The 23,765-nt window shown below is 44.1% G+C and overlaps 2 protein-coding genes across 2 annotated transcripts; both read left to right on the top strand.

Annotated features, from left to right (window-relative positions):
• Nucleotides 1-13,073: 13,073 nt before the first annotated feature.
• LOC136426790 (leucine-rich repeat-containing protein 70-like) lies at nucleotides 13,074-15,467 on the top strand. The gene is made up of 3 exons (XM_066415513.1): nucleotides 13,074-13,932; nucleotides 14,164-14,391; nucleotides 14,889-15,467. The coding sequence occupies exons 1-3, from the start codon at nucleotides 13,088-13,090 to the stop codon at nucleotides 15,181-15,183; spliced, it is 1,368 nt and encodes a 455-aa protein (XP_066271610.1). The 5' UTR covers nucleotides 13,074-13,087; the 3' UTR covers nucleotides 15,184-15,467.
• Nucleotides 15,468-18,160: 2,693 nt separating this feature from the next.
• LOC136427072 (degenerin-like protein asic-1) lies at nucleotides 18,161-23,693 on the top strand. The gene is made up of 6 exons (XM_066415789.1): nucleotides 18,161-18,971; nucleotides 19,073-19,561; nucleotides 21,051-21,196; nucleotides 21,549-21,763; nucleotides 22,616-22,725; nucleotides 23,266-23,693. The coding sequence occupies exons 1-6, from the start codon at nucleotides 18,161-18,163 to the stop codon at nucleotides 23,556-23,558; spliced, it is 2,064 nt and encodes a 687-aa protein (XP_066271886.1). The 3' UTR covers nucleotides 23,559-23,693.
• Nucleotides 23,694-23,765: the final 72 nt, after the last annotated feature.

Here is a 23,765-nt window from a genome sequence, read left to right as displayed (position 1 = left end):
GAAACTATATCTGTGTATGTTTGTTTGTGTGTGTCTGTGTCTGTGTGAGTGTATGTTGATACATGTATCTACTATAGAATACCATCTATGCTTAAAACACAACATGACATTTGTTCATTAAAACTATTTATTCTAGCTACTTATTGGGTCAAGCAACTTAAAACATGACCAGAGAACACTTAGATGGTGCGATATTGAAAATGCAGCCATCGACTTGTGCATTAGTGTTATGGAACATGTGGTTATGATTTTTACACTATTGTTTTAATTGTGATTGCACTATAGGAGGTGCATATGCTGTGCTTCTTACTGCTATAGAAGCAGATTATGATTACATTGGGTGATTTTAGTTCCATTGCTTTCTTGCTACTATTTTGTATTGGTCAGCTGTTATCCATGTGTATTACAGGTTTGTTCATCAGTATTATTCCAAGCGGCAGGTGCGGGTTATATTTAAGTTTATGACATTATCAACTGTCACTCAGTGTTTACAAGAAGGCAAATAAAATGATATTTTGTTTGATGATCCACTGACCTTTCATTGTCTACATTCTTACGGGTTGTGAAGGTTTTTTACGATATCTCCGTACTGAAAGTAAAGTTCCAACCAACAAGCTTTCGGTCAGCCCTCTGACCCTTTTCATGATCAAGTTGCTGAGTGACCCATAGCCTACCTCGCGTGACCTGAAGTGTGACGTCAGCAGCGGGTCAAAGGTGTCCGGAAGTCGGTAATAGCCCCCGTCTCGGTTGAGGGATGGTCGAGGTTTTAAAGTGAAAATGACCTACACGTCTGTGGAACGTAAGTGCTTAAGGTCTCGAAAGTTCTTTAGTTATGTCCAAAGACATATTTTATGCAACGGCCGTTACTCTGATGCAACATAGGCCAAAGAGAAAGAAATAGATTCGGCAGCTGTAATAGGTTTAGATGGCAGGCTAATTACCGTTTGCGCATTACGTTCTGCCGACGTGCTTAGATGACCCGAAGTCTACCCCAAGTGACCGGAAGAATGACGTAGGCAACGGGTCAAAGGTGTCCGGAAGTCGGTAACGCCCCCGTCTCTGTTGAGGGATGGTTGATAGCCTCTGATGTAAATGGCCCATTTTGCTCCTCTTAAAAAGTAACTCCGTGTCCAATTTTTTAACTTGATCAGGGCGATTCTGTGTTAATGTACTGGGAGTCCTCTGAGTTCATATCTTTGCCAAATGAATTTAACCGTTTGGACTGACGTATTATTAAGTTCTATTGGTTATGTGAATAAGGTCCTAATTTGCATGAAATCCCTTGATGATCTCTTCCTAAATCAGAAGAAATGGGGTATAAGAAAGAAGCTCGTAGCTCGATGAATCACGTGTTCAGGTAGTGATGAATCGGTTACTGCTGCCATTGTAAGATTTGATGACGCAGAGTCGTATACAAACGCAGGAACTGTGGAAATTTATAATAATCTCATTTTGGAACTAAATTTTCATTCTACCGTCTCAGAAGACCATCAGTCCAAATATGCACATTGGGTCTGCGATCTCTCCAGAAAAACACGGAGAATTAATGACTACATTAAGAGTTCTTACGTACAAACCTTTTTCATGTTTCTACCTCCCAGCCCAGATTAATTTCTTTTCCCAGAAAATCAGTCTGCCACTCGCAGAAAAACAAAATGCCATCGCATCACCTAATGCCACGTCATCCCTCCGAATATGGGCAAAAGTAGTCTTACGTCGCCAGACAAATTAGGGATTTATTTTTCTATATTCATGGGTTTTTCGCTGTTATTCACTGCGCGACGGTTTTCTGCACAGTACGGTCGAAATGTACGAGCAAGCAGAGCCGGTCCGGTCCCCTTTCTCCGGCAGAGGCCAAACCAGCGGGCCGCCGCCCCAACCCCCTCCTGTCCATCAGGGTGGCTCCCGCGGGCGTGGCCGCCATGGCAACGGCGCTTCTGACAAGGCGCAAGAAGAGCAAGAAGCGTCTTCACACACGTACGAAGAAGCCGAGGCGGTGAAACGTCACGCAACGTACACGTCTGCAGGTAGCCGACGCTTTTCTAGCTTGCATTGTTCAGCGGCTATTTGCACAATCAGAATCACACAGAGTATCTTTTAAAGAGGACGTATGTTCACTGACGTATTTCTGCCTGCGTTGATGAATGTTAGACATCCAGATAATAAGATATGCAAAATAACGGTTACTCGATCAACTGGATAAAATTTCATCCAGTTTCTTGACTGTTAATTTACGTATTTTTACATACTTTGCAGTATCAGAAAAGTTGATGACAATGAAGTTTTATATCTAAAAATTATATTATGTATTCTTACATTACAGACACATAGCCTTGTCTATTAAGACTGTATTTGTCTGGACCTTTGTCTATTCATGAGAAGCTCAAATCGGCATACAGGCTGCTTTTCACTGAAGTCATGAGGGAAGACGGAACGGTCCGACAAAATATATAACAAATATGCAGTTTACATGATCTTAAGTCCTAATAAATCTATATACATGTTACTGATTCTTCATCTGCTTGTTGGCTTTTCTGTAGCTAATTATTGGAAAGGAACATTCATTGATTTATGAACATTCATTCTTCCCTTCTTGACTAATTATGTTCCGAAATCTGCTGAAGAAGGCTGCTATAGGGCCCAAACTTATGTCGCTTCTTCCCAACTACAAGAGCTATCTAGTTATTTACCACACAAACACCGTCACCAATTAGCTTGTCCAAAACTTCTCAAGGTTGGCGGCGTCGCTGCGGCTTATGAAATTGACAATGCACTCAATGAATTTCATCGACAAAAAACGAAGCACTTAAAGAAAGGTAAAGCAGTTTTATGGCCAAAAGAGTGGAAATAGATAAATGCTGAAATCTTTATGGTAGTGACATTCACTGACACTGTTTAGCACATGCTTAATAACTTCATACTTTCAGCTTTCAAAACCACACATAAACGAGCCTAATGATGATCCCCTTAGTTTCGCGGGGCCACAAACATTCCAGCGAAATTGCGCAACTCAATCGTTTTCGCCGTCAGTCTTCGGCAGGGTTCGGCGAGGTTTCGGGAAATTCCGGTGGCATGTCTTGCCGCTGGTGTTCTGTCAAAAACAACGAGAAAAACGTCCGCCTGGGCCATCCCTTGAGTTTTCTACACCAGTCACAAAAATCTAACCATTTCTTTCATAGGCCAAGACCTCATCACAAACCAAAATTTCATGACAGTGCATTCTTAGCTTCTTGAGTTATGCTGTTAAACCACAAACAAAAACTTTCAAGTACGTATACTGTAGGGGCATCCTCAATAAATGGCTTTAAAGAACGGTTGCAGTTAGATGTGCAAAGATTAGGTGTAACAGGCCGTTCAGTGTAATATAACCAGCTGCTGCCGTACCGCGCCGCGTACCTGTGAAGCTGGTGTGTTACGCCGAATGGCAGTTATACCGTCTATATAAATACAGTTACAAATTTTATTTTATCTGTATTTCTGTATTTTCTTCTTTTACTAGGGTAGCTCCCTCAGTGGCTTGGCACAGATTTTCAGGGAGGCCATAGGTACACATATACAAGCAATAAACTGATATTTACATAACATATTTGTGCGTCAGGATTGGAGGTCAGGGGTCACACAATTCTTTTGCACAGAGTTTTTAATTATCGTATGGATGCAATGTTTTTAACATCTACCGGTACAGAAACCCTACTATACCATAAGCATTTTGGCGAGGTTAATGATAATCATCTGAGTCAAATGAATATCTTTAACAGACAGCACGTATCCGGGAGGAGTAAGTGGTCGCCGTGGTGTCTGTAGCTCCCTCCGCTCCCACCGCAGCTGCATGGCCGCCGGGGTTGCCGTGCTACTGAGCCTGATTGCTGTGGGACTCGCCCCTCTGACATTCATCAATAAAGAGGTAAACTTTCTTGTAACATTTGAAGGACTATCTCAAGGGACACAGGGATTGAGTTGGAGGACTTGGGAGCAGCCATGTCAGACAGACTGATGTGGGCCTCGGTTGTACAAGGGCTCGCCCCGTCCTCTGCTGCAGAGGTCGACGGATGATGATGATGATGATGAACATTTGAGATGCCAAATTTGTTTTCTGACATTGTTTGTTTTCGGTTATTTCTTAGGAAACTATCATGGCAGTTGCTACTGTTTTTCCTCTTTTTGGTTTTTACGTTCCGTATTGTGACGTACGCAGGAGATATCCCATCTGTCCACCACTGTAAAGGCCTTGAAACGCGACCAAGATGACATGTGCCAACTGTCCACCACCGTTGACGCATTGAAGCGCGACCAAGACGACATGTCAACCACTGTTGATGCCTTCAAGCGGGACCAAGACGACATGCGTCAACTGTCCGCCACTGTTGACGCCTTGAAGCGCGACCAAGACGACATGCGCCAACTGTCCGCCACTGTTGACGCCTTGAAGCACGACCAAGACGACATGTCCACCGCTTTTGACGCCTTGAAGCGAGACCTGGACAAGGAGCGAGGCCGAACCGCCGCCTTGGAGCAGCGTCTTCACGAGATGAGTAAGACGTTACGTAAGTTGGGTTTCAATTGTTATATGTATCATTCTTGATGGCGTATTGGACAACATCATTTGTATGCATACATAGACATAGACATAGACATAGACATAGACATAGACATAGACATAGACATACTCTAACGAGTTGAAGCAAGCACAAAGTTCCGCTTTCAATATTATCAGTATATCATTTATATGACAACATGTAATATGTGGCATTGATTAACATATTATTTCCTCTACTTATGTGTTCATATGCATGATGTTATGCTATGTTATGTTATGTTATATCATAATGTATTACTTCAATGTCTCATAGCAGGTATTATTTTTGCTAATATCAAATAAAACAAGAGTTCCGCGACCTCATATCTCCATGAACTATTCTGTTTATGCAACTGATTTACACATTTACATAATACTGTATATGCTTGGTCATGAACACCAACTTACACATGTCGCAATGTTGACAAACATTCATCTAACACTTAGATGAATTATGGCACTTTTGCATTAATTATGCAAATTAGGAATATATTTGCGTAATTGGTATCTTTTGATACTCCACTTGCCATAAACTACATATTTTACATGTATTTGAGTCTTATAATGGAAAACACTGCAAATATAGATTTTCCTCATTGTTATGCGAATCAAGTTCCAATTAGCAAAACTTGCACTTCATTGTGTACATCTCTGTCTAAGCTACATGTATACTAAATGTCATTGAAATCCTTTGTTCAGTTATTCCCTTAGAAGATTTTCACAATAACGCCACTGCAGTTCTAGAGCAAGCTGCTAGGGAGCCGAAACCGACACCACTTCTTTATTACATCACAAGCTACATCACATCACATCACAATGTCACATACCCAACATCATCGTAATCCATCAAGAGGTTCTTGAGTTATGCTGACTAGAGTAGTGCGGAAACACAAACAAACAGACAGACAGACAAACATACAGACAGATCTCGACACACCCAAAATAATATCTCCAGTTTTCATGGACACCCTACTGAGAAGATATGGTCTTTTGATGGAGCAAATAAGTAAATGCAATGATATATGATGGATGATTTGATGGACAATCACCAATGTCTATCCCTATCTAAGTTGTGTGTTTTCCAGTCTCTTGTCCTAAAGGTTACACAATGTGGCGTGGCATCTGCTACAAGGCCTTCGGCTTTCTGTGCAGACCCAACTTCAGCATGTACATAATCAAGACCTTCATCGAAGCAGCCGCGATCTGTCGTGAGGACGGCGGCACCCTCGCCATGCCCCGAGACGCTGAGACCAACGCCTTCCTGATCTCCTTGTACAAGTCCGTGAACAACAGGGGGTGCTTTTGGTTCGGCCTGCATCGTCAGCACAGGGAAGGAAGCTTTGAGTGGATGGATGGTTCTGCACTCGGCACGTACAACTCCTGGGCTCCGGGACAACCATTGGGAGACCCGACGAGCAAAGCGTGCGCTCAATACGATGGCAGAAATTCTGACAAGTGGGTCGTCAGATCATGCAGCATGGATTCTGGCTACATATGCCAGACTGTTCCAGGTACTTCTTTTAATCGTACCGTATTCTTAAACCATTCCATGTCTTGTAAACATGGAACAGCTGAAGTATCAACCACGCTAAGAACATTAGAGCATTATTCCTCTCGTCAGAAAACATGTCTGTAGCACACCAATCCACGTTTCATCCCTGCTAATTCTGCTAATTTTTCCAGGAGGTTCATAGACGACAGGCGGAACTCTCACCACCACTGTACAACGGCTCTCCGACCATCTGCATTAAAACTAGCCAGTAAAACGTAAAACCTGGAATCATAGCAATGAGAGAAATAGGCGTGTTGTTTTCCGAATGCTCTTAAGAGTCTGTTGAGTAGAAACCTAACACAAAAGAAATAGACTATGGACACGAAAGCTATGAAGCAGTACTGCACAATGACAGCCGCGCCTCAGCTTTGACAAAGAAAGAATCTTCAGATCTTCCCACACGTAGCCATAATTTCTTGTATGTGAAGAACATTCCGCATCCTTTGGAGAAGAAGTATCCGGAGCCAAGTTGACCTATGCAACAAAGTTGCGGGAGGATCTAAGGTCTAAGGTAAGGTAAGGAAGAACATTCCATAGATTAAAAAGCTCCTGGTTTGGCCATACCAAATTCATTACCAGTTTCTGAAACGTGTCCTAGAAAATGCGTAACAGGCAGGAAGATAGATGGATGTGCTTGATTTGAAATTAACTTCACCGTCTTCACAGTAGGCTGACGTCATCAGACGAACCAGCGCTTCACACCCCCTAGACTCTATTAACACAAGGATTTACAGATGTAAGAAAACTCCTATCCCATACATGGTTCACTTACTAAACAGTACACAACGTGACAGCATATACACATACCTGCTGCAACTTCGCCATCTTGCTCGGCCAAGTGCACCGAGAGATTATCAAGAGATTTATTTTATATCTTAAGTTTTCTCAAGATATCCATGAGTGCTTTTAACTTATCATGTACAATGAGCAATCTTTTACTTGACTTGTGAAAATGTAATACAACAATAATGTATGGCGTCGTGTGGCGCAACTGTAAAGCACGCGGCTGTCAAACAATGGGTCCCGGGATCTAATCCCAGGTGTGCCCTGAGACATGTCCGAACTTGCGCCCCGACGTTGTGCCCTTGGGAAAGGCACTTAACACGACTTTCCTCACTTCACTCAGATGTAAATGAGTACCTAGCTCATCTAGGGTTAGGGACGTCCCTCGGATAGGACGTTAAATGGAGGTCTCGTGTTTGGGGAGAGCAACACCCCGCGCACGTTACAGAACCCACCACACCTTTCGAAAAAGAGTAGGGGCATGCCCCGGTGTGCGGTGGTCGAAATCTTACAGTCCGGTCTGGGATGACATCTTGAACAGGTGATAGTTCACCTGTTATGTCAATCCTTCCACAAAATGTGGTAAATCAAAATAAATAAATGTCTGTAACACTGTGTCTATAACTGTAATGAACTGTAATTGAGTCCGTAATTGTAATATTGTGATTTACGTGTAATATGTTTCATAAAGAGAGAAGAAACTACTGGGTGATCATCGTTAGTTTAGCAACAGCCCACAGTTTGTATGTTTTTCAGTTTTTAATGTTAGAATGTAGCATTTTATCAATTCATGTTTTGCATTACGCTTCATATAGACCACGTGTGGTCATCTGTGCATTTAGCCCTATTTGGGCAGGAATATGCAATAAAGACTATTATTATTATTAACATTGTAAAACAAAGCGTAATTCAGGCAGCCAGCCGTTGCCTGCAAGGCTGGCTTGTATTGTATATTGAATTGAATAAACCAGCCACACACATCGCTTTGTAAAACAGCAATAATGTCAGTAACACTGCGTCTATAACTGTTTATTGATTTGAATTGAATTGAATAAACCAGCCACACACACATCACTTTGTAAACCAGCAATAATGTCAGTAACACTGCGTCTATAACTGTATATTGAATTGAATTGAATTGAATAAATCAGCCACACACATCACTTGAGCTATCTTCATACCAAAGATCATGACGATCCGTCAACCCTTCTTGAGCTTATTTTATTTCCATGTCAAAATCAGACCCTGCAGTTCCAAACAAGCTGACAGGAGGCCCAAACTTCAACTTCAACTTAGACTACCCCCAGATAACCCCGCGAGGGGCAAAGTAGGGGGGGAGGAGGTCCCAGGCTAAGGCGGGCAGGCCTCCAGCAGGCAGGGCGTTCCACTCGGGTATGACCAACAACCCCTGCACCTCTTGACGAGTCCAAGAGTAGAGTATCAACCATTGAAGATTTATGACCATAGCATGTTCAGAACACGAGATAGGAAAAACCGGAATTCCGGTGCAGTACCGTAAAAAGCCGCTTGGCGGTCCATAATCAATTGTGTTTTGTTTTGCCGAATCCTACCCACATTCCAAATCTCATAAATATCAATCCACAGCAACTCGAGTTATAGACCCCGTTCACACTCATTTTTTTCAATCGCGATTGAAGTATAATCGCGATTGAATCGATCCGATCGCGATTGATTTTTTGAGTGTGAACGCTCCCAATCGCGATTGGAACGATCCAAAACGATCCAATCGCGATTGGATTGTAACTACCTCCGGAGGTAGTTTGATTGGATTAATCGCGATCGGATCCAATCCAATCCTATCAAATTTTGAGTGTGAACACAACTACGATTCATTCCATCGCGATCGGCGGAGGTTTCGGCTGGTTCCGGGGGTGGGAGGTCATACATGCGGGTACGTGGGGTCATAGTTCGCATCGCGCGGGAAAACAAACCCAATCCGCACGTCAGAACGCTCTTTTACAACAACAACAACTTTTCATCGTCAACAATGCCCAAGAAGAAGAATAAAACTCCGTCAGCAACTTCAGCTGGTGGCAGATGGCGCGATGAGGAGACCAGGGTCCTCATCGCAATCTGGGGGAGAGAGGAGGTGCAGGCCAAACTGGGGAAATGTCACCGAAAGAGGGACATTTACCGCACCATGTGACAATGTCCTGCGGAAAAATAGACACAAAACAAGGACAACAACAACATTTACCAGATGATCGCCGATAGCATGCTTCAATCGCGATCGGATCACGGCGTACTTTAATCCACTTGGCGAAAAGCAGTGTGAACGCAAAAGTTTCTTTGCGTTCAATCGCGATCGGATCGAACAATCGCGATTATACTTCAATCGCGATTGAAAAAAATGAGTGTGAACGGGGTCATAGTCATCTGAAGTACAGCCAGTAGCTAGGTACCCATCTTATCATTAGTAATGAGGCTGTTGCAGTGCCTTTTGTAACGTCCTCGTGGCACCTCCTCGATCACGGGTCCCCCATTTTACATTTTACGTCCCTTCCTAAGGATGAATGCAGCTCCAACCAGGATGCTCTTCCTCGTATTCGAACCAGGTCTTCAAGTTACCAAGATATTGAATCAGAAGCTCTACTGCGAGGCTGTTATCAATTTAGCCAGTTATGCTTGCAACAAACACACAAACGTCACCGAAAACATAATCTACTTGACGAAGGTAGATATCGGAATACACAGCGCCACTTCAGTAAGATAGTAAGATTCACTTTATCTTCACGGTAGCAAACTTCCACGGTGTAAGGAAAATTTACATTTTCACTGAACTTCAACTTCACGGTGGTGATTTACAGAACAGATATGTGAAGGAATCATAGATAATAACAAGTTTTTTCACAGTGATGATAAGTTTACGGTACATGGGTGACAGTGAAAACAGTGAACATAAAGTTACAGTGAAAGAAACAAGAATTTCAGTACCTGGGACTGGGAAAAGCTGACAAGTCCTGTGAAGTTGTAATCGGATTACCGCGTGTGGGAACGCATGAATATTTCACGACTGCGGCCTCTCTCACAGCCTCATCTGTCATCGTTTAAGGCGCACCAGTCAAGGGCTTAAGTTACCTCCCACTGAGAACGGCGTCTGGATCGGTACCGTACATAGCCTGGAAACCATAGCATCGGGAGCTCTCCGGTATATCTACGGCGCTGGGTGTGGTACCCGCCCGCCCACACAGATTAGCCCGCCCGGGGGCGGGTTTACGGGTTTGACGTAATTAGAGGCGACATTCTATATGCCAGCTAAGAAGACAGGCTGACAGAAACCAAGACAGGCTGCCAGGAACGGGTCATTATAGCAGACAGGGCCCGGTAAAACACCCTTAAGCCCACCCGTACAACGCTATGTTGGGAGTAGCCTGCAGCTGGGTACCATCCTCCGTTAAAAGATTGAGCCTGTGGTAACAACGGAGGATGGCATCCAGGCTATGATAGGACTGCAAAGTAGACATAACATTTCATTGCAGGAAGATATTTCAACATCGGATTGTTAAAGAGCCAAACACGCTTATCGAGAAGAGTAGGATGGACCCGGTGTGCTTTGCCAAAAACGCAAGCCGTAGCGAAGCCGCAGTGCACTACTACGTAGCTGCTTGGAAAAAACAGCCAGCCTCACCGTATAGTCAGCTAAGAATGGCAAAAGAAGAAGATGGATCGAAGATAGGTTTAATGAATGTCCCTGCTTTTCTAGCAAGCGTCACACGCAATTTAACGCCCCGACTAGTACTGAAACGTCATTACTCTTGCGGTCGTTTATTCATAGTAGGAGGGAAAGGAGGTTTTCGCAGTGTCTTAAATTCGCGGTTGAAACAATTCTGTAGTACAGATAGTACTAGTAATACATTGGAAACGTCTATTCGCGGTGAAGAGGTCACCGTGAAATTAAAACCACCGCGAAATTTTTAAGATCCACAGTACTCCATGCAAGGAGATTTATGTGCAGACTTGGAAACAAGAAGACCACACAAGCGTATCACATTAACGTGGCAACGAGGTGGTGGAAGATTCGGCGTAATTAAGTTTGGATCGCCGATCGCGCGTCTTTGGCAAGACTTTCATCGCCTCAGTCTGCGAGTGTTCTGTCAGAGAAGGGCGACAGAACTCAGGTCAGCCTGCTCGAACACAGGGTGTCGTCTTAAGGATGAGTTTCTTAGTTGCGGTGTTCGGTTCCATGGATGAGGACCTTCTTCTCTGATTGCGTAAAGGTACTGTCCACCATTACTTACAGTTACTGTTCCTACCACTCGAGAATTGTTTACTTGTCGATAGGCAAAATGGCACTGTAGATGCCGTTCTTGTTATACTTCTTGACCAAGGATCCTTATCTACCTGTCTACCCGTATGTACAGCTATTTTACATGTCCTGGTGAGCTAATCGAAAATGCTTTGATATTAGATGGTGATATTATAGTTCTATTACAGATAATGCATTGTGTATGTCATACTGGTAATGATGGTTATCCAAGGATCCATTTAGGTAAACTATATCTACTGTCACCGGTTGCAGCATCAGCTACTGTTTCCTTGACAATTCAATTTGTGTTTGGTGTACACATTTTCTAGTATTTGCTTGTCATGTAGAGATCGGACTTCATGAAATGATCGTTGGTCTCACTGATAGCCGTAAACCGATGTAGTTCCGGATCTGAAGTGACGTTATCCGTATGTCTGTCTTCCATCTTCCACAATCGAAGATACCAACAGGCTAGCTATCTGTGTTAAAGTTACTTTAATTGAACTGAAATATCATGTTGTAAAACGTTTTTATTTGATTTCATGTTCTACATACCAACAAGATAAACAGGAAAACAATAAAACTGAATACGGTGGACTCTTCCCGCCATCTTCGGCTTATCTCACAAATTTGAAGTACTTAAAGCAGGAGTTAATAAATCACACCCACGCTTTCAAGTCAACCAAATCACCTCGTAAATTACTGCAAGGCACTTTGATTGGTTTTTGGCAGACGCTTCGTTGGAAAAAAATCTTAGCCATTCTCAACAGCAAACTCGACCAATCGAGTGGCGCAAAAATAAAATCGTAACTATTATAAGATCAAATAATCTTGACTCAACCTCTACTGTACGAACACTGCTTTCCACCAGACAGCGCTCGCTGAGCGACCGTACAGCGACCAAAATTGCATTTGTGTCATCCTTGATCATGACTCCTAATTGGAAAATGACCCCAGATGTTAAAGTATGATTCAAACGACAACAAAACACACACACACACAAAATGTTAAAATTCGTTCTCTATCTAGGTCGTTGCGCGATCTATCAAATCTTTGGTCGCTCGTCGGTTGCAGCCTCTAGTGGAAACTGAGCAACTTAGTAGTTCAATGTGGTCGTCATAGCTTCGGCAGAAAATAGAAAAGGTGAAAAGACCAACACGTTCTAGTGAAAACGGTGACCATGGCACCAGGTCAAATATCACCGTCTCAAGTTCAACACTAACCTTGTCTTGACCCCAGTCGTGCAAAAACTTCTACACGTGAAACCAAATATGGTCATGCAACAAAGGTAAATCCGATAATGTTCAGTAGAGGAAACTTAAGCATGCGATAATTGAGACATGTTGGGGAGAAAGTGTGAATAATTTATACAGAAGTAGGTTCATTGATCGGAACTAAGCTGCCAAATTGATACATGGCTCGTCGGGTGACCTTTCCAATCCGAACGCATTGCAGAGGTGCTGTTGTCTGAGATGGGCGCTTGTCCAAGTCTGGCAAGCCACTAACTCTCCTGGGGAACCTCTGTGAAGAGTTTCATCAGGTTAATAAATCACTCGATAACAAAGTTCTTTGTGTGCAACCGGGGAGTTAACACCTAGCCGACGTTACGGTGACCGCCTGTCGCCTTCCTATACTTACTGGTTATACTTCGTACCGCAGCTAGGTGTCGCTGCTGCAATGCAGTCCCAAACGTGATTGCGTTTATATCCCCCCTCAGCGTGACGTAGAATCAGTTAGTATTACCCCAATAAAGGTGACAGACAGTCACCAAAGCGTTGACTAATTACAAACATCTTGTTGTGTACAAAGAACTTTGTTTTCCAGGGATTTACCAACCTCATGAAGATATTCATGGAAGCCTTACACTTAATCTGCAATGTTGTATCGTCAGGAATCCCTACCTGCTGCGATGCTGGTGAGAGTCGTGTTGTCTGCAGTTCTCCTGCATCTCGCACAGCGGCGCTCTGCTGTAGAAGCCTGCCCCGCCTCCTGCCGCTGCCTGGAAGATGCTGACAGAGTCCACTGCGAGGCCAAGAGCTTAACAAGAGTTCCTCACTCCATTCCTTTCAACACGAAAAGGTTGTTCCTCGATTCCAACAAGATATCAGAAGTCACAAGTGGAGATTTCGTGGGCTTAGGCAGCCTGACACAGCTGTACTTCACGGCCAACCACATCACGCGGATTGCGTACGGCGCTTTCAGCACGCTGTCCCGTCTGACGTATCTCGACGTGAAGAACAACCGCATGGCCGCCATCCGCTCCGGGATGTTCGTTGGTCTAACGTCGCTGAAACGGCTGATTTTATCGTCCAACATGATTCGCAACATCGACGACGGAGCCTTTAACGATCTCACGAGTATTGAGAACCTGGATCTATCCTATAACGACATGACCGTGGTGAACTCCGGGATGTTTGTCGGCTTGCATAACTTGAAAAACCTGGACATGAGTTACAACAACATCAGCATCATCAGGAGCAACACCTTCCGCCATCTTGTCGAACTCTCCTTCCTCAATCTCAACAACAACCGCTTGACGAACATCAAGCCGAAGACGTTCGTTGGGTTGGAGATTCTCGATAACCTCCGCTTGGAACAGAACAACATTGTAAAGATCACCAACGGAGCGTTTCGGCCGTTAGAGAAGTTATCGACGCTTAGTTTGCGGAGCAATCGCCTAAAAACCATCCCTAACGGCATGCTGGACGGACTGGAGAACCTCAAACAACTGGAGCTCTTCATCAACAGGATCAGGTGTGGACCTTGGCCGATCTGTTTTAATAATCATGTGTTTTAAGTCTGTTCAATTGTGTTTTAGACAATATGGGTAAGATCGAACAAATTCTACAAATGGTAAGTTGTAATTTGTAAAAGTAGTTAACAGTTTGTTTTAAGTATCTTACGCAATTCAGCCATTTGGCTGCAATGTACTTGTCTTAGCGGGTTATGACAATTATTACAATAAACCTTCCATCCATTCGTCAGCAAAATCGAAGACGGTGCTTTCGGCAATCTTGTCAACCTTCGGATTCTCTGGTTAGATTGGAACAAGCTGAGTGAAGTCTCACAGAAGACCTTCTCTGGGCTGATAAAACTGGACTCTCTGACCCTGAACAACAACAATCTCTCACGGATCCCCTCCAGTGTGTTCGATGCGCTCCCCAGCTTGACGAAGGTCCGTTTGACCTCCAACCCTTGGCACTGCAACTGCGGGTAGGTGTTAACAATGTACACAACTGTCTCCGCCCCTGGGGCGTCGCCAAAATGTACGATGAATACGTGGTGACTCGCTTATGTTCTTTACATTTGTTTGTCCTTTCGGAAAATTAAACAAAATAATTCAATTATTTCCTCTTTTCTCTCAGTTTAAAAACTGTAAACATGGAATACCAAATATTCCAATATGTCAATGTATCTTTCCAGCTACATCTAACAAACACACACACACAAATAGAGGGACTGAGAGATTGCGAAACATACACACATATACCCTCACACACGCACACTACAGAGAGAGAGGGGGGTGACGTACAAACATGCACACACACACACACACACACACACACACACACACACATAGACACACACGCACACGCACACACACACACACACATACGTACATACATACACACACACACACACACAAAAACATGCACAAACAATAAACATAATAATTGATGATATTCGTTGTACGAAATGTCCCCCTACAGCCTTGTGGACCTGTGGAACTGGATGAAGGAGACAAACGTAACCTACAAAACCCCAACGTGCGCCTCTCCACCGGCTCTGAAAAACGTCCCCATCGCGAACGTCAGTCTGCCTGAGTTCAACTGCGTCCCTACAGAAGAACCGGAAATCATCTACAACGACTCGGACAATGGGGACAACACATCATCTGCGCCTGATGGCTTAGTCCTGCTAGGACCATCTAGATGGTGTCTGATTTTTGTTTTCGCTGTGACTTTTATAAATATCGTTTTGCTAGACGGACTTCCTGTGGTTTAACTTTTTATTTTACTACTGTTCTTATGCATTGGAATGATTTCTATGAAGCAGAGACATCTATCCATGCACTTTTACGTCTGCTGAACCGATTCATAGCCATCTACTATATTAGTAGTCTTGACAACGGAACGTACTTTACAGAAATGTCACACAATGTAAATAACGGATAACAAAAACAGCATGGACAACTATCTTACTTGTCAGATGACTAACTAAGACATCACTGCAAACAGTACTGAAGAGGTAGAGGACGAATAAAGACGATTTATTGATTGACTGGTTCATTTAGCATGAAATAGAATAAATCGACAAGGGTGCTTTATAAAAATTTCCGTACCTAAGAGCACATGCCACGACTGTCTTTTATCATAAACTGCCTCCAATCGTCATCTTGTAACGTTATATTACCCCAAACAGCCAAGTCATTCACCGGGATGCTATGTACATATGTGTAACACGCACTTTCTACTGTGCTGAAAATCTCTTGGTCATCATATGTATCGTATTGTGACGTCATGACAGACGACGACGAACAACTCTCACAGACACCCTAAATCCGGCGTCACAATTCATGCGAGCGTCGGCAGAATTTGTAGATCGCCCGAAGCTCGCCGAATTTCAAAATCGCCCGAGCGTCGACCGTATTTTTCAATAAAAATATCGGGTGACGTCCGTCGAACACTAAAAATCCCCCATGAGATGGTACCATCTCTTGGACATGGACGATGTCAGAATCGACTAACCTGGTAAAAGGCCAATATTTGGATCAACTTTGATTTCTAAAAATCGCTCGAAGCCCGCGTAATCGACAGGACGCCAGCCGTACTTCGGCCGAAAATACAAATTTGAAGCTCGCCAACACGTCGGCCGAGCTAAATTTCTTATTTGTGACGGGGGCTTAAGGAGAGACACCGGACTCATCGGCACAGCTACAAACGCTGCTGGAGGACATGGACGAGTGATGCAGGGTGATCCAAGCTAGCCGACTTGGCATCCTCGACGATGACGAACTGGTGACATGCCATCTGGTGATGATAAATGATGAGATCACTGGAGGAGATAAGGTTGGAAAGTCTGGTTAGACGTCAGACGGAATCAGGACAAAAGTGTATCTATGATTGTACAGATAAGGGGCCTTTCTGTAGCACCATGGGAGGTGCACATGTCATTTCATGATATTTGTATTAGTGACGACAACGAACAATAGGCGCAATCGCCTGTCAGGTTGCTCTGCCGTGAGAAACAATCCCCCAAGACTGAAATACATACGAACTACGTCTATTATCCATCTATGTGTCAGCACAAATACAATAATGGTGTGAAATTGCGTGTCTCATAGTACAAGACAAATCCCCTTATCTCTGAAATGATCGACAGGTTCACAAACGTTCGTCCTGATTCCTTCTGACGTCTAACCAGACTTTCCGACCTCTTAACCTCCTAATCAACTCCGCTGATCTCATCATGCAGCCCCACCATATGTCACTGGTACATAAACTTGTCAGTGGTCCATAGAGCTAAAACTGATTACAATTGATCGTTCTGTGGGAAGCACATGGGCATAAGTGCATGACATGTGAAAGAGTGCTTACCTTGCATTCAGTAGTTCGTGAGTTTGATCCCCGGCCGAATCATACCAAAACTTTAAGAATAGCACATAATAGTACTACTTTTTCAGGCGCCGCCCTATGCACCATCTGGTGTGCAAAGGACTAACATATACTTCAGAACGGTTGCAGCTAGATGTTAAAAGACTAATCTCCAAGCAGATCTATAGGTTGCATAAAGACCGTATCAAACTGGCAGAGGAAGTACGTTTCGCAACCCAAGGATTGTATTACAAGCTCCTTCTTCCAGTTGGATACGGTCTTTGCAATCCATTGGGTCTGGTTGGAGACTATGAAAAGACCAGGTGTGACAGGGCGCTCAGTGTATTTAATATAACCGGCTGCTGTCGCGCCGCGTGCCTGCGAAGCTGGTGTGTTGCGCCGAATGCCAGTTATACCGGCTATGTAGATACAGATACAGATACCCATATGCGATTATATCGGATGGCATCTCCAACTGACGATGCTATATTATCTATAGCCTATCTATGATAACGATATTATTGTAATGGGGAAGAGGCGTTGCCTGCACATGCATAAACAACTAATATCTATCCCTGACCCCACAATAGTTAAGTGTTGTCCCTGACAATAGGTGACGACCAAGCGTATTGCGTCAAAGCCCAGCAGGTGATGCACAATTTCTAAACCAGCCAGCGCACAGTAACCCACTATGACGTTTATGATGACAACGCTGACAACGTATCAAAAGTGACAGATGACTCATTACAATGGTTGACCACACAACACAAGGACATCTGTCTGCCAACATGACGAAGAATAATTTTTTGCACGTCAACTGTAGCAGATAAAATTTAGAACAACTTGCACGTGACGTCTAATAATTCTAAGCAGCTAATCTACTTTTATTGATAACATGAATAACAGTAAAGACACTCTAAATATTCAGGCTGATACTGTAATAGCTCGTAAACATCTCTATAACATGTTGATGCTAGAATTTCTATTGATAAGATGTGACGTCAATGGATAAAAACAACCAACCGCAGTGGTCTACGCGTTTGGTGTAACAGTAATTATACGAACCTCATTTCACGGTGCTTGACACCTTTGTTCTCGTCGTCATTAAATATTCATGACCCAATGTGCGCAACCCTATCATTACATGTTTTATCGTTTCCAATTCCACTTCTATGTAATCGAGTGCCGTGCACAATATTAGAACCTCTTATTTCTCCGGCCAAAAATATGTACTTGTTCCTGAGCGTCACTGAGGACGTCTTAGCAGGTGGGTACCCAAGTTTGTGGCGGAAATGATGTTTACCTGAGCATAGAGTGAAACAATTCTTACCATGACCTGAGTGATATCACCTGTTGTACTGACGTGTACAAGGCAGGGACGTGTCAAGATGGCGGACGATGGTAAATCCCTGGGCGGGCTGTGGAAAAACTTTCGCGAGAATTCCTCCGCCCATGGCATCCCCCGCACAAGCACGGCCACATCGATGGTCCGTCGGGTTATGTGGTCGCTGCTATTTCTCGGGGCGTGCGCGTACTTCATCTACAATTTCCACGACATCCTGGTGAAATATTTTTCATACCCGGTAGTTACAAACGTAGAAATCGATTCTAAACCTGAGATAAAGTTTCCTGCCGTTGCCATCTGTAACTTGAACGCGGTGAGACGGTCCAAACGCAACCTCACAGACGTTGCACCGCAAGAGAACAGGAGAAAGAAGAGGGAAGCAGACACTTCTACATCTACAGAGGTGTCGGTTGCGACAACATTTTCAAGTGCAGATGGTGTATCAGGCAACACCGAAGCAACAAGTGGTACATCGACATTAAAAGAACCGGAATCCACTTCATATTATCAAGATGACACGACAACGTCGCTAACAGGAAAGACTACTCCACTGACGACTACGCCGGGTGGAGATGCGGACAACAGTACCGAAGAGATGAAAACTACATCGTCGATGTTTTCAGAACCCATAAACAATGTAACTGCGACAACAGGGATAACAGATGCTGGCATGATCTCTACGGAGCAGGACACGGTGAACACTACACTGGGAACCAGCGGATCACCACCAACCACGACACCAGAACAAACTACAGTGTCATCGAACACTACAACGGGAATTGTTCAAGCATCACCCACTAGCACTGCAGGGAGAGTCACAGAGGTCCCATTTGATGATGTCACTAGAATGTCAAGTACGGCAACTACGGTATCTTACGCGTCAGAAACATTATTATTATCATCTTCTTCATCATCATCTGAAACATTAACCACTTCCTCGAATACTACAGCACAGACTTCGCCACCAACAAACCTATCACCGGTAAACACCACAACAATGGGCTCATCATCTTCAAACACTGCACCACCAGAGACCACTGCGACGTCGGACGCACTGCCTGGCACCAATTCGCCACCGTACGATACAACAATGCCCCAATTAACAACAACCGTGTCTCGACAGACAGTTGGAACATGGAACATTTCATCCACAAACACTCTGCCACCAAACATGTCCACAGACTCTACTGTACAATGGAACACATCGGCAAGCACAGCGACATCAAACATTTCCACAGACTCTACTGTACAATGGAACACATCAGCAAGCACAGTGTCATCAAACATGTCCACAGACTCTACTGTACAATGGAACACATCGGCAAACACAGTGTCATCAAATATGTCCACAGACTCTACTGTACAATGGAACACATCGGCAAGCACAGTGTCATCAAACATGTCCACAGACTCTACTTTACAATGGAACACATCGACAAGCACAGTATCATCGAATACGCCAAAAGAGACCACTTTCATTTGGAACATTTCATCATCAAACACCGTAACATCAAATACGTCCCAAGGGACCCCTGTAATATTAGACCCAACAATAAGCACGATCACTGTTCAGGGGACCACGTCAGAAACCGCCATGGCATCAGACACATTACAAGAGAATACCGTAACAGAAACTACCATAGAAAATACAATGACATCAGAGATATTTCAAGACATGACTGTAACAGAATGGGAAACGTCTGAAACAAACACCGAACCATCGGGTCTGTCACAAGAGAGCAGTGCAAGCTGGACCACTTCAGGAACTGCAATGACAAAAGATGCATTAGAAGAGACCATCGTAACAGAGAGTGCTACAGAAATTGCAATGACTTCAGAAATATTTCAAGAGATCACGGCAACAGAGTGGGAAACGTCGGAAACAAACACCGAACCATCCAGTATGTCACAAGAGAGCAATGCGACCTGGGGCACTTCAACAGTAAACACAGAGTCACGAGAGACTTCTGTTGCCCAATTGAATAGATCAACACTTGACAGCAGTGTTACACCAACCCTGACACAGAATACAACTGTAACAACATTGGACGCTTCATCAGAAAGCAACATGGCGACAAATATGTCCCGTGGGACCACCTTATCATTGGACACACTACAATCGACAACTGTAGCTACGTCAGATATATCGCAAAATACTTCTAGATCAACATTTGAAACTTTTGTGACAACAAATGTGTCAAAAGGGACCACTCAGACAACGTACACACCAACAGAAACAACTCTGCATGCGGGCAATGCATCCACAACAAACATGGTGCGAGAGAGGACAGTAATTTCGGACACATCACAGGGTACAACTTTATCGTCTCTTGATTCCTCATTATCTACGGTGACATCAAACATATCAGACGAGAAGACTATGTCCTCTCCGCCTGATAACAGTACCACAAGAACGACATTAGAAGAGACCGCCGACACTACTATACGATTGAACAGTTCCTCTCAAAGCACAAGGAGGTCGAGCACTTTACATGGTGCTGATTCGCCATCAAATGCCTTGCAAATAACCACCTCTGCCTCTGCCACATCAACTGGTGGGAACTTCTCATCGAACACATCACCACAAACCAACTTGTCGTCACTCACGTCACAACAGACCACTATGACGTCAGGCATGTCACTACAGACCACCATGACGTCAAATACGTCACATCATACCACTATGACGTCTGACGTTGTGTCAAGTACTAATAATGACCATCTAGCCATTACGTCCCGAATAACTTCAGCGACAACGGACACTTTACAAGAAACCAGTGGCAAATCGACAATGCCAACAATAGGTACTGATTCACTAAACACTACAACAGATATATCCACAACATCACAAGAAATACATTCTCGACAGGCAATTGGGACATCCAAGATACTGACTTCTCCTTTAAAACACAATTCTACATCGAACGGTCCAGTCTTAACTACTGCAGTAGCAGAAACTTCATCAAAGTCTGTCAAAGTATCGGACCCATCATCAGAGGAACCTAGCAAGTGGGAGGAAGCAACGACTCGGCAAAGCACAAGGGAGACAACTGAACCTTTATCAACAACAACTTCCGACGTAAGTGTGCTCAACTTCTGAATAAACATTTTAGGGAAGTGACTCAAAATTAGGATTCACTAAAGTGTGTTCTGTATACCACCTGAGATATCTAGAGATTGATAATCTATAAAAAAAGATGAAGATGTTAACATATACTTGAGCAACCATGCTGTTATTCCGGATAACAACATCCTTTACACACAACCAGTATACAATCACCTGAAATACCGAATAACCCTGAGGAAGGTGACAGACGGTCACTTAAACATCGGGAGCTGATTGTGTACTGGTTCTGTGTAAAGAACTTGGCTATCAAGTGATTGGCCTGATGAAACTATTCAGGGATGCTGTTATTCTCCGTCCCATGCAGTACGAGTACTACGACACGGAGGAGTCTGTCCCTCCTGGTGAGATACTGGCGGTGGATGAAGAGAGCCTGCCTCTTTCTGTCAGCTACGAGAAGGCCCAGAACTTCTCTGCATTGCTCGCTAGCCTGAACACTACCATCCGCAACGAGATGGGGCACGACAAGCAGGACTTCATACAGGAGTGTACATTTAACGGCCGGATATGCTCCCCCGAAGAGTAAGCCAATTTTATCATATATCCTTCTATTGGTATGCCCCACGTATATCAATTGTAAAAACCAACATAATCTTAACCCAAGTCTAGTACATGCACATAGACATTCAATCTACTTCTTCTATTTCCTGACTCAATTTTCTTTTCAAAGCCAATATGTATCTAGTGCTCTACGCAGATTATCTCAGACAAAACTTGTAATGTTAACAATGTCTCCTGTGCATTCTGATCATCATAATTTTACTTTATCATGTTTTCGTTACCTATAGATAGAGTGGCGTATATCTAAGAGTCGTTATGTATAACTACTTGGCACTTTAGCATACAATTGGTGTGCAATCAAGTTTGTAATGTTGTAAATGTGAAGGACAAACAGAATGTACAGTCAAAATATAACGCATCGTGTGAGTTTCATTACGCATACATGAGTTCTTCCGACAGAGCGTAAAGATATCAACGGCATTTAAGCAGAAACCTGATGTACTTATGTTGATTGCACATGCATAATGTATGGACCTTTGACGTCAAACTTATGTTATTGTAGCAGTGGCCTGAACCTCACAATTTAGCGCCATCCCCATTTTCCACTTCACTAGTTTTCTAACAATTTTACAGAATGTTCAGGGTAGAAGGTATTCTAGCCTGGATTCTAGACTACTCCCAGGCCCAACACAGGCCAGGTCCTCGGCTCCGGGGCCAGCATGCCCCTGACAAAATTTTACCACAACCTCCCTGAGTTAGACCCTGAGAAACATCTTGGCCCGAGAAGCTGTCCCATGTAGGCCATATAAACAGTCTGACGTCCAGGCTAAATGTATTGTTAATTGTGATCATGCTTGTTTTCCTTTGGTGCAGGGATTTTGTGACGATATTGGACGAAACGTACGGAAACTGTTTCATCTTCAACAGCGGTCAAACCAGGGGCGGAGCCTTCTGGACCGCCAAACAGCCTGGGCCGCTACACGGTGAGACCCACGTCATGCTACAAGCGTTCGAGGATCTCAAACCTCCGTGAAATATTTACAGTTCTCGATTGCCATGTTTGATTGAAGTTCAGTAATGATGCAAGTAAGGTGTTGATTTACAATGTATGTGTACATTGTTCATTTTTTCAATGATGGACGTGAATAGCGTATGCAAAATGTATAACTGCGAGAGAACAGACCAACAGACCTGCTCGTGAATTAGTAGCCTCTTCCATTGACCCCGTGACATGGAATATCTGTCAGCTGTCAGACAAGGTTTATAGAGGACTGAACTCTTGCCTTTCATTTCCTGTCACTCTGAGGTGAGACGTGTATATAATCATCGTATGGATAAAAAGCGCTAAACACAGACAGACAAACAGACAGGCACATTAAAACCAATGCCTCCATACACGTACACAGAAGTGTCTTTTTTTAGATACACGCCGTTTACCTCAAGGGTATGCCTTTGAACTTGGAGCAAACCTTTTAAATAAGACCTGAGTTGACGTTGAAATACGTGTCTTCGTGTAACCACAGGTCTTCAGTTGACCCTATTCCTGGATCCGGACGAGTACCTGAGTGACCTGACCCCTGCAGCGGGAGCCCGGCTGCTCATCCACGAGCACACACAGTACCCGTTCGCCGGGGAAGAGGGCATCTCCCTTCCGCCTGGGTACACTGTGTCCATCGGGCTGAGCCAGGTAAGTTCGCCGGGAGGAGGGCATCTCCCTACCGCCCGGGTACACCGTGACCATCGGGCTGAGCCAGGTAAGTTTGGCGGGAGGAGGGCGTCTCCCTACCGCCTGGGTACACCGTGTCCATCGGGCTGAGCCAGGTAAGCTCTCCGGGGAGGAGGGCATCTCCCTACCGCCTGGGTACACCGTGTCCATCGGGCTGAGCCAGGTAAGTTCGCCGGGGAGGAGGGCGTCTCCCTGCCGCCTGGATACACCGTGTCCATCGGGCTGAGCCAGGTAAGTTTGGCGGGGACGAGGGCGTCTCCCTCCCGTCTGGGTACACCGTGTCCATCGGGCTGAGCC

The sequence above is a fragment of the Branchiostoma lanceolatum genome, chromosome 2, assembly GCF_035083965.1.
Source record: "Branchiostoma lanceolatum isolate klBraLanc5 chromosome 2, klBraLanc5.hap2, whole genome shotgun sequence".
Lineage (NCBI taxonomy): Eukaryota > Metazoa > Chordata > Leptocardii > Amphioxiformes > Branchiostomatidae > Branchiostoma > Branchiostoma lanceolatum.
The sequence above is the reverse complement of the archived record's forward strand: the minus strand, read 5'-3'. Positions and strand labels throughout refer to the sequence as shown.

Excerpts from the sequence above, each read along its gene's own strand:
- LOC136426790 (XM_066415513.1), top strand. The coding sequence starts at position 13,088 with ATGCTGGTGAGAGTCGTGTTGTCTGCAGTTCTCCTGCATCTCGCACAG. Across the intron at positions 13,933-14,163 it reads CTCTTCATCAACAGGATCAG|CAAAATCGAAGACGGTGCTT; the intron begins GTGTGGACCTTG and ends TCCATTCGTCAG. Across the intron at positions 14,392-14,888 it reads CCTTGGCACTGCAACTGCGG|CCTTGTGGACCTGTGGAACT; the intron begins GTAGGTGTTAAC and ends GTCCCCCTACAG.
- LOC136427072 (XM_066415789.1), top strand. The coding sequence starts at position 18,161 with ATGGCGGACGATGGTAAATCCCTGGGCGGGCTGTGGAAAAACTTTCGC. Across the intron at positions 18,972-19,072 it reads TGATGTCACTAGAATGTCAA|ACTTCGCCACCAACAAACCT; the intron begins GTACGGCAACTA and ends ACTACAGCACAG. Across the intron at positions 21,764-22,615 it reads CGGATATGCTCCCCCGAAGA|GGATTTTGTGACGATATTGG; the intron begins GTAAGCCAATTT and ends CCTTTGGTGCAG.